The sequence below is a fragment of the Oncorhynchus kisutch genome, linkage group LG3 (genome assembly GCF_002021735.2).
Source record: "Oncorhynchus kisutch isolate 150728-3 linkage group LG3, Okis_V2, whole genome shotgun sequence".
In the NCBI taxonomy this organism is placed as follows: domain Eukaryota; kingdom Metazoa; phylum Chordata; class Actinopteri; order Salmoniformes; family Salmonidae; genus Oncorhynchus; species Oncorhynchus kisutch.
The window spans coordinates 12184082-12196581 of record NC_034176.2 but is presented as its reverse complement, the minus strand read 5'-3'; the positions used below and the strand labels follow the sequence as shown (position 1 = coordinate 12196581).

The 12500-nt window shown below is 41.7% G+C and overlaps 2 protein-coding genes and 1 long non-coding RNA gene across 3 annotated transcripts in view; all 3 read left to right on the top strand.

Moving 5' to 3' along the window:
* Positions 1-7874, top strand: part of LOC109875527 (uncharacterized) — an 18031-nt gene extending 10157 nt beyond the window's left edge. The window contains exons 13-14 of the mRNA XM_031817444.1: positions 6192-6299; positions 6568-7874. Coding sequence (XP_031673304.1) covers positions 6192-6299; positions 6568-6664 — 205 coding nt within the window. The 3' untranslated portion in view covers positions 6665-7874. The remainder of the gene's footprint in view (positions 1-6191; positions 6300-6567) is intronic.
* A 1692-nt stretch (positions 7875-9566) lies between these two features.
* Positions 9567-11052, top strand: LOC109875772 (uncharacterized). The gene is made up of 3 exons (XR_002252865.2): positions 9567-9952; positions 10221-10382; positions 10731-11052. It is a non-coding gene; the product is annotated as an uncharacterized LOC109875772 (long non-coding RNA).
* A 304-nt stretch (positions 11053-11356) lies between these two features.
* LOC109875510 (ras and EF-hand domain-containing protein) overlaps positions 11357-12500 on the top strand; it is a 33375-nt gene continuing 32231 nt past the window's right edge. Inside the window, 1 exon segment of the mRNA XM_031817430.1 lies at positions 11357-12161. Coding sequence (XP_031673290.1) covers positions 11830-12161 — 332 coding nt within the window. The 5' untranslated portion in view covers positions 11357-11829.

Below are 12500 nucleotides of genomic sequence, written 5' to 3'. Positions count from 1 at the left end.
CGTCCTCAGAGCATGCGCAAGACCAGCTGGCTGGTGTGTTTACGGATATATTCAATCAATCCTTATCCCAGTCTGCTGTTCCCACATGCTTCAAGAGGGCCACCATTGTTCCTGTTCCCAAGAAAGCTAAGGTAACTGAGTTAAATGACTACCGCCCTGTAGCACTCACTTCTGTCATCATGAAGTGCTTTGAGAGACTAGTCAAGGACAACTCACCTCCACCCTACCTCACACCCTAGACCCACTCCAATTTGCTTACCGCCTCAATAGGTCCACAGACGACACAATCGCAACCACACTGCACACTGCCCTAAACCATCTGTACAAGAGGAATACCTATGTGAGAATGCTGTTCATCGACTACAGCTCAGCATTTAACACCATAGTACCCTCCAAACTCGTCATCAAGCTCGAGACCCTGGGTCTCGACCCTGCCCTGTGCAGCTGGGTACTGGACTTCCTGACGGTCTGCCCCCAGGTGGTGAGGGTAGGTAACAACATCTCCACCCCACTGATCCTCAACACTGGGGCCCCACAAGGGTGCGTTCTGAGCGCTTTCCTGTACTCCCTGTTCACCCACGACTGCGTGGCCACGCACACCTCCAACTCAATCATCAAGTTTGCGGACGACACAACAGTGGTAGGCTTGATTACCATCAACGATGAGACGGCCTACAGGGAGGAGGTGAGGGCCCTCGGAGTGTGGTATCAGGAAACGTCAACAAAACAAAGGGGGAGATCGTGGATTTCAGGAATCAGCAGAGGGAGCACCCCCCTATCCACATCGACGGGACAGTAGTGGAGTGGGTAGTAAGTTTTAAGTTCCTCGGAGGACACATCACGGACAAACTGAATTGGTCCACCCACACAGACAGCATGGTGAAGAAGACGCAGAAGCTCCTCTTCAACCTCAGGAGGCTGAAGAAATTTGGCTTGTCACCAAAAACACTCACAAACTTTTACAGATGCACAATCGAGAGCATCCTGTCGGGCTGTATCACCGCCTGGTACGGCAACTGCTCTGCCCACAACCGTAAGGCTCTCCAGAGGGTAGTGAGGTCTGCACAAAGCATCACCGGGGGTAAACTACCTGCCCTCCAGGACACCTACACCACCCAATGTCACAGGAAGGCCTTAAAGATCATCAAGGACAACAACCACCCCAGCCACTGCCTGTTCACCCCGCTATCATCCAGAAGGCGAGGTCAGTACAGGTGCATCAAAGCAGGGACCGAGAGACTGAAAAACAGCTTCTATCTCAAGGCCATCAGACTGTTAAACAGCCACCACTAACATTGAGTGGCTGCTGCTATACATGTAAAAAATGTATCACTAGCCACTTTAAACAATGCCACTTAATATAATGTTTACATACCCTACATTACTAATCTCATATGTATATACTGTACTCTATACCATCTACTGCTTCTTGCCATCTTTATGTAATACATGTATCACTAGCCACTTTAAACAATGCCACTTATATAATGTTTTACATACCCATACCCTACCCTACTGTACTCGATACCATCTACTGCATCTTGCCTATGCCGTTCTGTACCATCACTCATTCATATCTTTATGTACATATTCTTCATCCCTTTACACTTGTTTGTATAAGGTAACTGTTGTGAAATTGTTAGGTTAGATTACTCGTTGGTTATTACTGCATTGTCGGAACTAGAAGCACAAGCATTTCGCTACACTCGCATTAACATCTGCTAACCATGTGTATGTGACACATAAAATTTGATTTGATTTGACTCAACCTGCACTTGAATTGCACTTCCACTGGTTGCCGTGTCTGTAACTTTGTTGACACACAACACATTAATATTGTTCATTGGATTCTTCCATTAATCTGCACACTATGAAAGGGATTGGTTATTCACTAGCAACAAACTACTAGAGACTTTAAGGACCGCACAGTGACCACTGTCACAAAGACGCACTGCTTTAAAGCAATGATTGAGCTCGGACCACTGCTTTTAACCCAGCTGATTACAAAGCCCACTTGTCCAAACTTAAAGGACCCTACGAAATCGACTTTGATTGACCTCATATTTTCAAATAGTCCAGAGAAATATTCTGGGAGTGGGGTATTTGCTATGGATATTAGTGTCCAATGCCGCATTGTATGTGTCAGGGATATACGGATGCCTAGATCCAAACCGAATTTTGATCATTTCAATGAACAGGCCTTTTTTTGTGATCTTTATTTTGGTGACTTTGATTGTATTGCATCTATACCTGACCCAGAGTTGGCTCTGAACCACTTCTCAAATGTTTCAATTGTTTTATAGATAAACATTGTCGTGTCTTTGGCTATGCCGGATTAAGTGGTATGACATGCTATTCTATAAAATCCTTTCTCTGTAATTAATATTACCTGATTGAGCTAATCATGTAAATGTAATTAACGAGAAAGTCGGCGCACCACGAAATAATATTTATAGAGCTGTTATCTTCCGAATAAACTCTTAAATACCTAGTAATATTTTACATCAATAGCAGTCAATATTAATTGTCACCTTATTTCAGTCTCATCTGAAAGTTGTAAATTCTTGGTTATCTTCACGAACCCTGGCTAACAAGTTGAATCAGCAATACAAAATTGGGTTTAATTATTTATGTACTAAATACCTAACTAATCACACAGAATTACATATACACAGAATGAATCATATATTGATTACAAATTATGTCATAAAGGAAAACGTCCCTAGCGGATGGAACAGATATGACAGCTGGTTACACAAAGAACGGGGGTTGGGTTTGAGTGAAAGAGTGGGAAGACTGAAGAACAAAGGGATGTCTCTATCGGGCCGTAGGCAGCTACTCTATCGTAAATACAGAATATTGTGCATTCTAAATTACCGCCCATTTGGAAAAGGAAAATGCAATACATTTTAACTCTGAGCTGCGCTTCAATTGGTTGGTGGTAGATGGAAGGCCGTGTTGCACAACAGAGTCCTATGTCATTTGAAGAGTGTCTCTGGTGGGGAACGGGATATGTTGTAGTGTCGTAGTTGTGTGGTAGATCGGCTCCTTTGTCCGTCCTTTCCTAGCCCACGTTTACAGTGGCCGCTGCTAACTCAATGGCTAGGAGGTATCACTTCAAAGTTCATACCATTCGCAACCAAAGCTCACGCTGAGGTTGGCTTAGTTCTGTAGTTGACATGTTAGTCCTTTTCAACGTATGGACTGTCGTCCTATCGTCCTCGGAACAGGAGGTTACATTTTCGTCAAGGGCTTATATAGTGGAGGGAGAGAAGGGTGTGTTTCATAGTTTATAACCCATGTCTCTTCACAGGGGCGGGCCACTGATTGAGCAGAGCCCTAACCTTATGAAAACCCAAATCTCTTATTTGGAAGCTAAAATTACATTTAATCTTTTCACAAAAATTTTATATTTAAACATTTGATTTGCACAACAATTCCATGTGAATCTGATAACTATAATGTGTAGACTTTCCCAGATACAGTTTAGGTCGTCCTGTCATCAGTCATAATTTCTCAGATGACAACCGAACTGACATCATATTCATTAAGTACCAACGCATATGGTTCCTTTCCCTCCACTTGTTTGATGTTCACAGACTCTCTATGTTTAACAAAGGCTATTCAAAGGCTATTCCCTCTGTAGAGTCAAGAGAGAGGGAAGGGAGAAAGTTATTTATGGGGGGGTCATAAACCTTACCCACGGGCCAACGTCATGACAACATGCTCCCTTTTTTATTTATTTTTTATTTCACCTTTATTTAACCAGGCAGGCTAGTTGAGAACACCTTTATTTAACCAGGTAGGCTAGTTGAGAACACCTTTATTTAACCAGGTAGGCTAGTTGAGAACACCTTTATTTAACCAGGTAGGCTAGTTGAGAACACCTTTATTTAACCAGGTAGGCTAGTTGAGAACACCTTTATTTTACCAGGTAGGCTAGTTGAGAACACCTTTATTTAACCAGGTAGGCTAGTTGAGAACACCTTTATTTAACCAGGTAGGCTAGTTGAGAACAAGTTCTCATTTACAATTGCGACCTGGCCAAGATAAAGCAAAGCAGTTCGACCGGTACAACAACACACATGGAGTAAAACAAACATACAGTCAATAATATAGTAGAAAAACAAGTCTATGTACAATGTGAGCAAATGAGGTGAGACAAGGGAGGTAAAGGCAAAAAACGCCATGGTGGCGAAGTAAATACAATATAGCAAGTAAAAAAGATATTTTAAAAACACTGGAATGGTTGATTTGCAGTGGAAGAATGTGATAGAAATAATGGGAGTGCGAAGGAGCAAAATAAATAAATAAATACAGTAGGGGGAGAGGTAGTTGTTTGGGCTAAATTTAAAAAACGGACAATTAAAAATAAGTATTGCCCTTGGTTCAGTTCAGCGCTATCTGAAGTCATACACAACAGAGATTCACAGACTCGGCAGTCTTTCAGGCGGTTGAGAAATCTGTGTGTAAAACTAGTTAAACAAGCTAAATTAGATATTATGTTAATACACTATCTGAATGTACAGGGAACCCTGCTACATTTTGGAAAGATGTTACATCACTGAAGGGTTGTGTCTCCTTTTCTCTTCCCCAAATGATACATTTAGATTCCGGCACTATTACTGACAAAATTGATATCATGAATGCATTAATCACCATTTTATCTCTGCGGGATGTATTTGAATGTATTTCAAGGCCAGATCTTGAAAATAGTATTTTGGATGTTGATGGTGAATCTATTGAATAATACTGAAAATGCTGGTTGTGTGCGTATTGTCGTTGTCCTGTTGGAAGGTGAACCTTCGCCGCAGTCTGAGGTACTGAGTGCTCTGGATCAGGTTTTCATCAAGGATCTCTCTGTACTTTTCTCCATTCATTTTTCCCTCAATCCTGACAAGTCTCCCAGTCCCTGCCACTGAAAAACATTCCCACAGCATGATGCTGCCACCACCGTGCTTCCCCGTAGGGATGGTATTGGCCAGATGATGAGTTGTGTCTGGTTTCCTCCAGATGTGATGCTTGGTATTCAGGCTAAAGAGTTCAATCTTGGTTTCATCAGACCAGATCATCTTGTTTCTCATAGTCTGAGAGTCCTTTAAGTGCCTTTTGGCAAACTCCAAGAGTGCTGTCATGTGCCTTTTACTGAGGAGTGGCTTCCGTCTGGCCACTCTACCATAAAGGCCTGATTGGTGGAGTGCTGCAACTCAATCCTGTCTCTGACCTTTACGGACAATTTTTTCAACTTCATGGCTTGGTTTTTTCTCTGACATACACTGTCAACTGTGGGACCTTACATAGACAGGTGTGTGCCTTTCCAAATCATGTCCAATCAATTGAATTTACCACAGGTGGACTCCAATCAAGTTGTAGAAATATCTCAAGGATGATCAATGGGAAACAGGATGCACCTGAACTCAATTTTTTGTCTCATAGCAAAGGGTCTGAATACTTATGTAAATAAGGTATTTCTGTTTTTTATTTTCATTATATTTGAAGGAATATTTTAAAATATGTTTTCACTTTGTATTTATGGGGTATATCCATTTTAGAATAAGGCTGTAACGTAAACAAAATGTGGAAAAAGTCAAGGGGTCTTATTACTTTCCGAATGCACTGCATATATATTTTTTATATGGATATTTATTTTTTGGAGCCAGTTTGCTACAGCAGGAATATATTCCAGCAGAAACAGGAAATGTGAGTTGGTATGTGGATTATAATTAATGGACATTTTTGTAGGGCTTGATACATTTTTCATTAGATCAAATCAAGTCTGAAATTTCAAAGTGGAAATTGCAAACTTTCAAAGCCTTTTTAAAACTCAAATACAGTACAAATGTGCATGACCTGCTTTGCAAGAAAATTCTGTGATCAAATTAAGATCCTATATTTGTAGACTAAACCCACATACATGCAGAAGCTTGCAGGGTTGATATTCTAATGCTTCCATGCTTATAACATTCTTGACTTCTTCTTGGCTGTGTGTGTGTGTCACTGACTGTGTGTGTAACTTGTGTGTCACTGATTGTGTGTGTAACTTGTGTGTCACTGACTGTGTGTGTAACTTGTGTGTCACTGATTGTGTGTGTAACTTGTGTGTCACTGACTGTGTGTGTAACTTGTGTGTCACTGACTGTGTGTGTAACTTGTGTGTCACTGACTGTGTGTAACTTGTGTGTCCCTAACAGGGTGAGCCTGTTGGCAAAGTACTGCAGCACTCATCTCCACACTGTCAAACTGAGCTTCTGCCAGATCAGCCCAGAGGCCATCCACAACCTCAGCAGGCAGTGCAAACGGTAGAACTAAAGCACACATGCATGTCAACGACGTAGGGTGGTTTTCCCCACTAACGGCTAAGGTTAAAATTGGGGAGGGGAAGCTGATCCTAGATCTGTACCTTGGGAAACCCCAGAGGCATAACACACAAAGTGATGAGCAGATAGATTGAGAGGAAAAATCAACGACCCTTAGAAATGTCAGTTTTCTGTTGATTTCTGTTCAGGGAATTTTAATAAGGGCTTTATAAAAAAAAAATCTAATGGGCCTCTCTCTCTCTGTCTCTAGTTTGAAGCTACTGCACCTCTACGGCTGTGCCTACATCCCTACTGAGAAGGAGATCAGAGACATCAACCCCACTGTTACACTCTACCCGCTGACTTGATACACACACACAGACACACTTATTGTTGAAATTGGTAACACATCTGACAAACTCCTCCACAGTTAAAGAGTGCCCACAGCACAAGTGTGTCAAGGGCCCTCCTTCCATCACCTCCTTCATACAGTGATGTGGTGTCAGGCAAGCTTTATCCAAATTACATCTATCTAGTCAAGATACAAATATTTGGTAGATTAAAAAATTTAAAAATGTACATGCTGTTTGTTAGTGAAAGTTTCCCATTCTCTGGGAGGCTCCCGAGTGGTACAGCAGTCTAAGGCACTGCATCTCAGTGCAAGAGGCGTCACTACAGACCCTGGTTTAAATCCAGGCTGTAGTGGCCCAGTGTTGTCCAGGTTTTGCCAGGGTAGACCGTCATTGTAAATAAGAATTTGTTCTTAACTGACTTGCCTAGTTAAATAAAGGTTAAATACAAAATATCTAGCAGCCAGACAGAAATGGGTCTTGGTCTTCTAGACTTTTTTTTGTGTGTGTGTTTTGTTTATTCAACCTATTACAGGTGTAATTATGTAACTGCGCTTGTTCGGACGCACAGTTCTTGTTTGTTTTGTTCCTCTTTTTCTCGAAGTTGTGAGGTTGACACAAGAGACTGCTAAAGTAGGTAAGCCGCGTCAGCGTAACATTCCGCAATACGTTTTATCACAGGGGACAATTTTAGGACTCATCATTGTAGTCTGTATGAAAATGTGGGATGGACCTCTCTGTCTGGAAGAAGAGAGCTGCATTCTCTTTCATTTATTTACAAAGATATCTTACAGAACATCCCTCCATATGTAACGTCATTAATTAAGGTAAGAATCATAAGTTACCAAACCTGTTCTCAGGAATGGTCAACACTAGATCCCTTCAGTTTCCACAGATTTGGGAAAATCTGCGTTTTTGTTTTTAGGCCCCTAATTTGAGGAACAATGTGCAGAGTTCACTGCAGTTAGATGTGCCGGTGCCACTCAGGAAGTTTAAATGATTGATTGAGGTCCTCTATGTCGTTGAATGTGATTGTTTTTATTTCATATGTTTATTTTGGTTTATTGTATGCTGAATTATATTGTTTTGTACACAAATGTGTGCATGTTGCTTTATAATTATGTTTTTATTGTAATGTATACAGGGCTCTCTTGTTAAAATAGACTTTTAATCTCAAATTGACTCCATGTTTAAATGAAGGTTGAATAAATAACAATAAATTATCCGAGCACAGAGAGCATCACCATGGTCACTGGCCACAAGAATGATGGAGTTTCTTGGGGACCTTCAATGCTGCAGATATGTTTTGGTAATGTAAAAAAATGTAGAAAAAGTGAAGGGGTCTGAAAACCTTCCGAATGTGCTGTATATACGCTACCGGTCAAACGTTTTAGAACACCTACTCATTCAAGGCTTTTTCTTTATTTTTTATATTTTCTACATTATAGAATAATAGTGAAGACATCAAACCTATGAAATAACACATACGGAATCATGTAGTAACCAAAAAAGTGTTAAACAAATCAAAATATATTTTATATTTGAGATTCTTCAAAGTAGCCACCTTTTGTCTTGATGACAGCTTTGCAAACTCTTGGCGTTCTCTCAACCAGCTTTATGGGGTAGTCACCTGGAATTAATTTCAATTAGCAGGTGTGCCTTGTTAAAAGTTAATTTGTGGAATTTCTTTCCTTCTTAATGTGTTTGAGCCAATAAGTTGTGTTGTGACAAGGTAGGGGTGGTGTACACAAGATAGCCTTATTTGGTAAAAGACCAAGTCCATATTATGGCAAGAACAGCTCAAATAGGCAAGGAGAAATGACAGTCCGCCATTACTTAAAGACATGAAGGTCCGGAACTTTGAAAGTTTCTTCAAGTGCAGTCGCAAAATTCATCAAGCGCTATGATGAAACTGGCTCTCATGAGGACCGACGCAGGAAAGGAAGACCCAGAGTTATGCAGAGAATAAGTTCATTAGAGTTACCAGCCTCAGAAATTGCAGCCCAAATGAATGCTTCACAGACTTCAAGTAACAGACATCCAACATCAACTGTTCTTTGGAGACTGCGTGAATCAGGCCTTCATGGTCAAATTACTGCAAAGAAATCACTACTAAAGGACACCAATAAGAAGAAGAGACTTGTTTGGGTCAAGAAATATGAGCAATGGACATTAGACCGGTGGAAATCTGTCCTTTGGTCCGATGAATCCAAATTTGAGATTTTTGGTTCCAACCGCCATGTCTTTGTGAGATACAGAGTAACAGGTTTGAAGGTAAGACCCAGATGCAGACAACGTCGAATTAACAACAGTTTAATAATCCAACGGGGGCAAAAGACAGGTTAAAGGCAGGCAGAGGTCAGTAATCCAGAGGTGGGGCAAAGGTACAGGACTGCAGGCGTGCTCAGAGTCAGGACAGGCAAGGGTCAAACCCAGGATGGTGAGAAAAGAGAGACTGAGGAAAAGCAGGAGCTGAGACAAAAAAAACACTGGTTGACTTGAATAAACAAGACGAACTGGCACAGACAGACAGAAAACACAGGTATGAAAACACAGGGGACAATGGGGAAGATGGGCGACACCTGGAGGGGGGTGGAGACAAGCACAAGGATAGGTGAATCAGATCAGGTGTGACAACACAAGTATGTAAACGGATGATCTCCGCATGTGTGGTTCCCTCTGTGAAGCATGGAGGAGGAGGTGTGATGGTGTGCACACACACACACAATTTTCATATATTATCTTAATTTGAGCCAGTTTGCTACATCAGGAATATAATCCTGCAGAAACAGGAAATATGAATTGTTACAGTATGTGGATTATAATTCATGGACATTTTTGTAGGGGTTGATACATTTTTCGTTAGATTAAATCAAGTCTGACATTTCAAAGTGGAAATTACAAAACTTTAGAATCCTTTTTAAAACTCAAAAACAGTACAAGTTTGCATTACCTGCTTTGTAAGAAAATTCTCAGCAACAAAAAACTCATCAAATTAAGATCCCACATCTGTACACAGCACTGATAGTCATGCAGAAGTTTGCAGGGTTGATTTCTAATGCTTCCATGCTTCTGACATTCTTGACTTCTTCTTGGCCGTGTATGTGTGTCACTGACTGTGTGCGTAACTTGTTTGTCACTGACTGTGTGTGTAACTTGTGTGTCACTGATTATGTGTAACTTGTGTGTCCCTAACAGGGTGAGCCTGTTGGCAAAGTACTGCAGCACTCATCTCCACACTGTCAAAATGAGCTTCTGCCAGATCAGCCCAGAGGCCATCCACAACCTCAGCAGGCAGTGCAAACGGTAGAACTAAAGCACACATGCATGTCAACGACGTAGGGTGGTTTTCTCCACTAACGGCTAAGGTTAAAATTGGGGAGGGGAAGCTGATCCTAGATCTGTACCTTGGGAAACCCCAGAGGCATAACACACAAAGTGATGAGCAGATAGATTGAGAGGAAAAATCAACGACCCTTAGAAATGTCAGTTTTCTGTTGATGTCTGTTCAGGGAATTTTAATAAGGGCTTTATAAAGATTTTTTATAATGGGCCTCTCTCTCTCTGTCTCTAGTTTGAAGCTACTGCACCTCTACGGCTGTGCCTACATCCCTACTGAGAAGGAGATCAGAGACATCAACCCCACTGTTACACTCTACCCGCTGACTTGATACACACACTAGAGCGTTGGACCAGTAACCAAAAGGTTGCTGGATTGAATCCCTGAGCTGACTAGGTAAAAATATGTTGTTCTGCCCCTGAGCAAGGCAGTTAACCCACTGTTCCCCTGGTGCTGAAGATGTGGATGTCGATTATGGAAGCTCCTCACACTTCTGTTTCAAAGGGGTTGGGTTAAATGCGGAAGACACATTTCAGTTGAATGCATTCAGTTGTTCGACTGACTAGGTTTTCTCAGACACACTTTTTGTTGAAATTGATAACACATCTGACAAAGTCCTCCACAGTTACCACAGAGGCATGACTCAAATCAAATTAAAAGCTTTTTAAATACAGCCTGTGTTATATAAAGAAGCATGAAGAGTGTTCAGGGAATTTTGATCGGTCTCTCTCTCTCTCTCTCTAGGTTGAAGCCTCTGCATCTCTACGGCTGTGCCTACATCCCTACTGAGAAGGAGATCAGAGACAACAACCCCACTGTTACACTCTACCCGCTGACTTGATACAGACACACTTATTGTTGAAATTGGTAACACATCTGACAAACTCCTCCACAGTTACCACGACTTTGTAAATACAGCCTGTGTGATATAAAGAATGAAGAGTGCCCACAGCACAAGTGTGTCAAGGGCCCTCCTTCCATCACCTCCTTCATACAGTGATGTGGTGTCAGGCAAGCTTTATCCAAATTACATCTATCTAGTCAAGATACAAATATTTTGTAGATTTGTTATAATTTTTTTTACATGCTGATTGTTAGTGAAAGTTTCCCATTATCTAGAGGCAGCAGGTGTCCTAATGTTTAGCTCTTTGGACCTGTAACCGAAAGGTTGCTAGATCGAATCTGAGCCGACAAGGCAGTTTAACTCCCTGTTCGTTGTAAATTAGAATTTGTTCTTAACCGACATGCCTGGTTAAATAAATAAAAATCTAGTAGACAGAAATGTGTATTGGTCTTCTAGACTGTCTCTATGGAAACGCAGTTGTTTTTGCTTGTGTTTCGTTTATTCAACCTATTGCAGGTAATTGTGTAAGTGCGCGTGTCCGGGCACACAGTTCTTGTTTGTTTTGTGCCTGTTCTCGAAGTTGAGAGGCCAACACAAGAAGTAAGCCGCGTCAGCAGCTGTCGCACCCCACCACTCACCACCTGTGTACCTGGCAAGAGACCCGCGGCAAGGGGACTGTCACAGCACCGCAGAGGACGACACAAGACTTGATAAATGATACTAGGACGAAGGACGACACGTTAATACCGTTAGCCCAAGGTGGTCGAAGTCCTGGAGAGAATGAACGCTCTATTTTTCTTTTCTTTTCAGGACCTCGATAAGGTGATTGACAGTGTTGAACGACTTGGACAAAAACCTCAGACTTGAAGTTCGTAAGGTGGTGGTAAAAGGAATCTAATTGGTTAAAAACGTTGCTTTATTGCTGTTGCCCATAGTGTTCTTTCCCCTGGTGGTTTTCTGCGTGCTTGGTTTCTGGGGCTTTCAACTCTGGACTGAACCATGTCATTACCAGGCATGGGTAGGGACCGGGAGAGTTTGTGTTCGCTCTTTCACGCTTGTGATGTGGATAATTCTGGACAGATTGAAAAATACGAGTTTATTCAAATCTGCTCAGAGCTCAATGTTCCACCGACGGAGAGAGAGCACATATTCTCTAAACTGGACACCGACAGAGACGGGACTATCAATCTAGCGGAGTTCATTAGCGGCTTCCTCGGGATCTCGGAGCAAGTGTATTGTGGGAACATGGAGAGCGAGAGCTGGGAAGTCTCTTCTCCGGCCTGGGAAGATTTCCAGACCCGACTGGGGGACCATGCCAAGTTCATACCCAGGTGAGGTATGGTTTACATTGCAACAACAAAATATGTACTTATGTACTTTTTCAGTGTGTGTAACCAATAGACTACAGGAAGGTTCTGCCCTTTATTTGGATTCATAAAATAAATATACTCAATATTTGTTGTATGATTGTAGTGTTTTTTAAAATCGAAACTGATGTTCTATTCCGGTTTCCAATGATATTGGCAAAATGAGGTTAGGACACCTGCTCCACCTATTTGTGTGTGTGTGTGCTCAGGTCAGTTTAGCTCTAATACATCAGTTATCTCTAGGAGGACCAATAGAAATGCAGCAACCTAACCCAAAAGAATGAGCGAAAGAAAGAGAAAAAG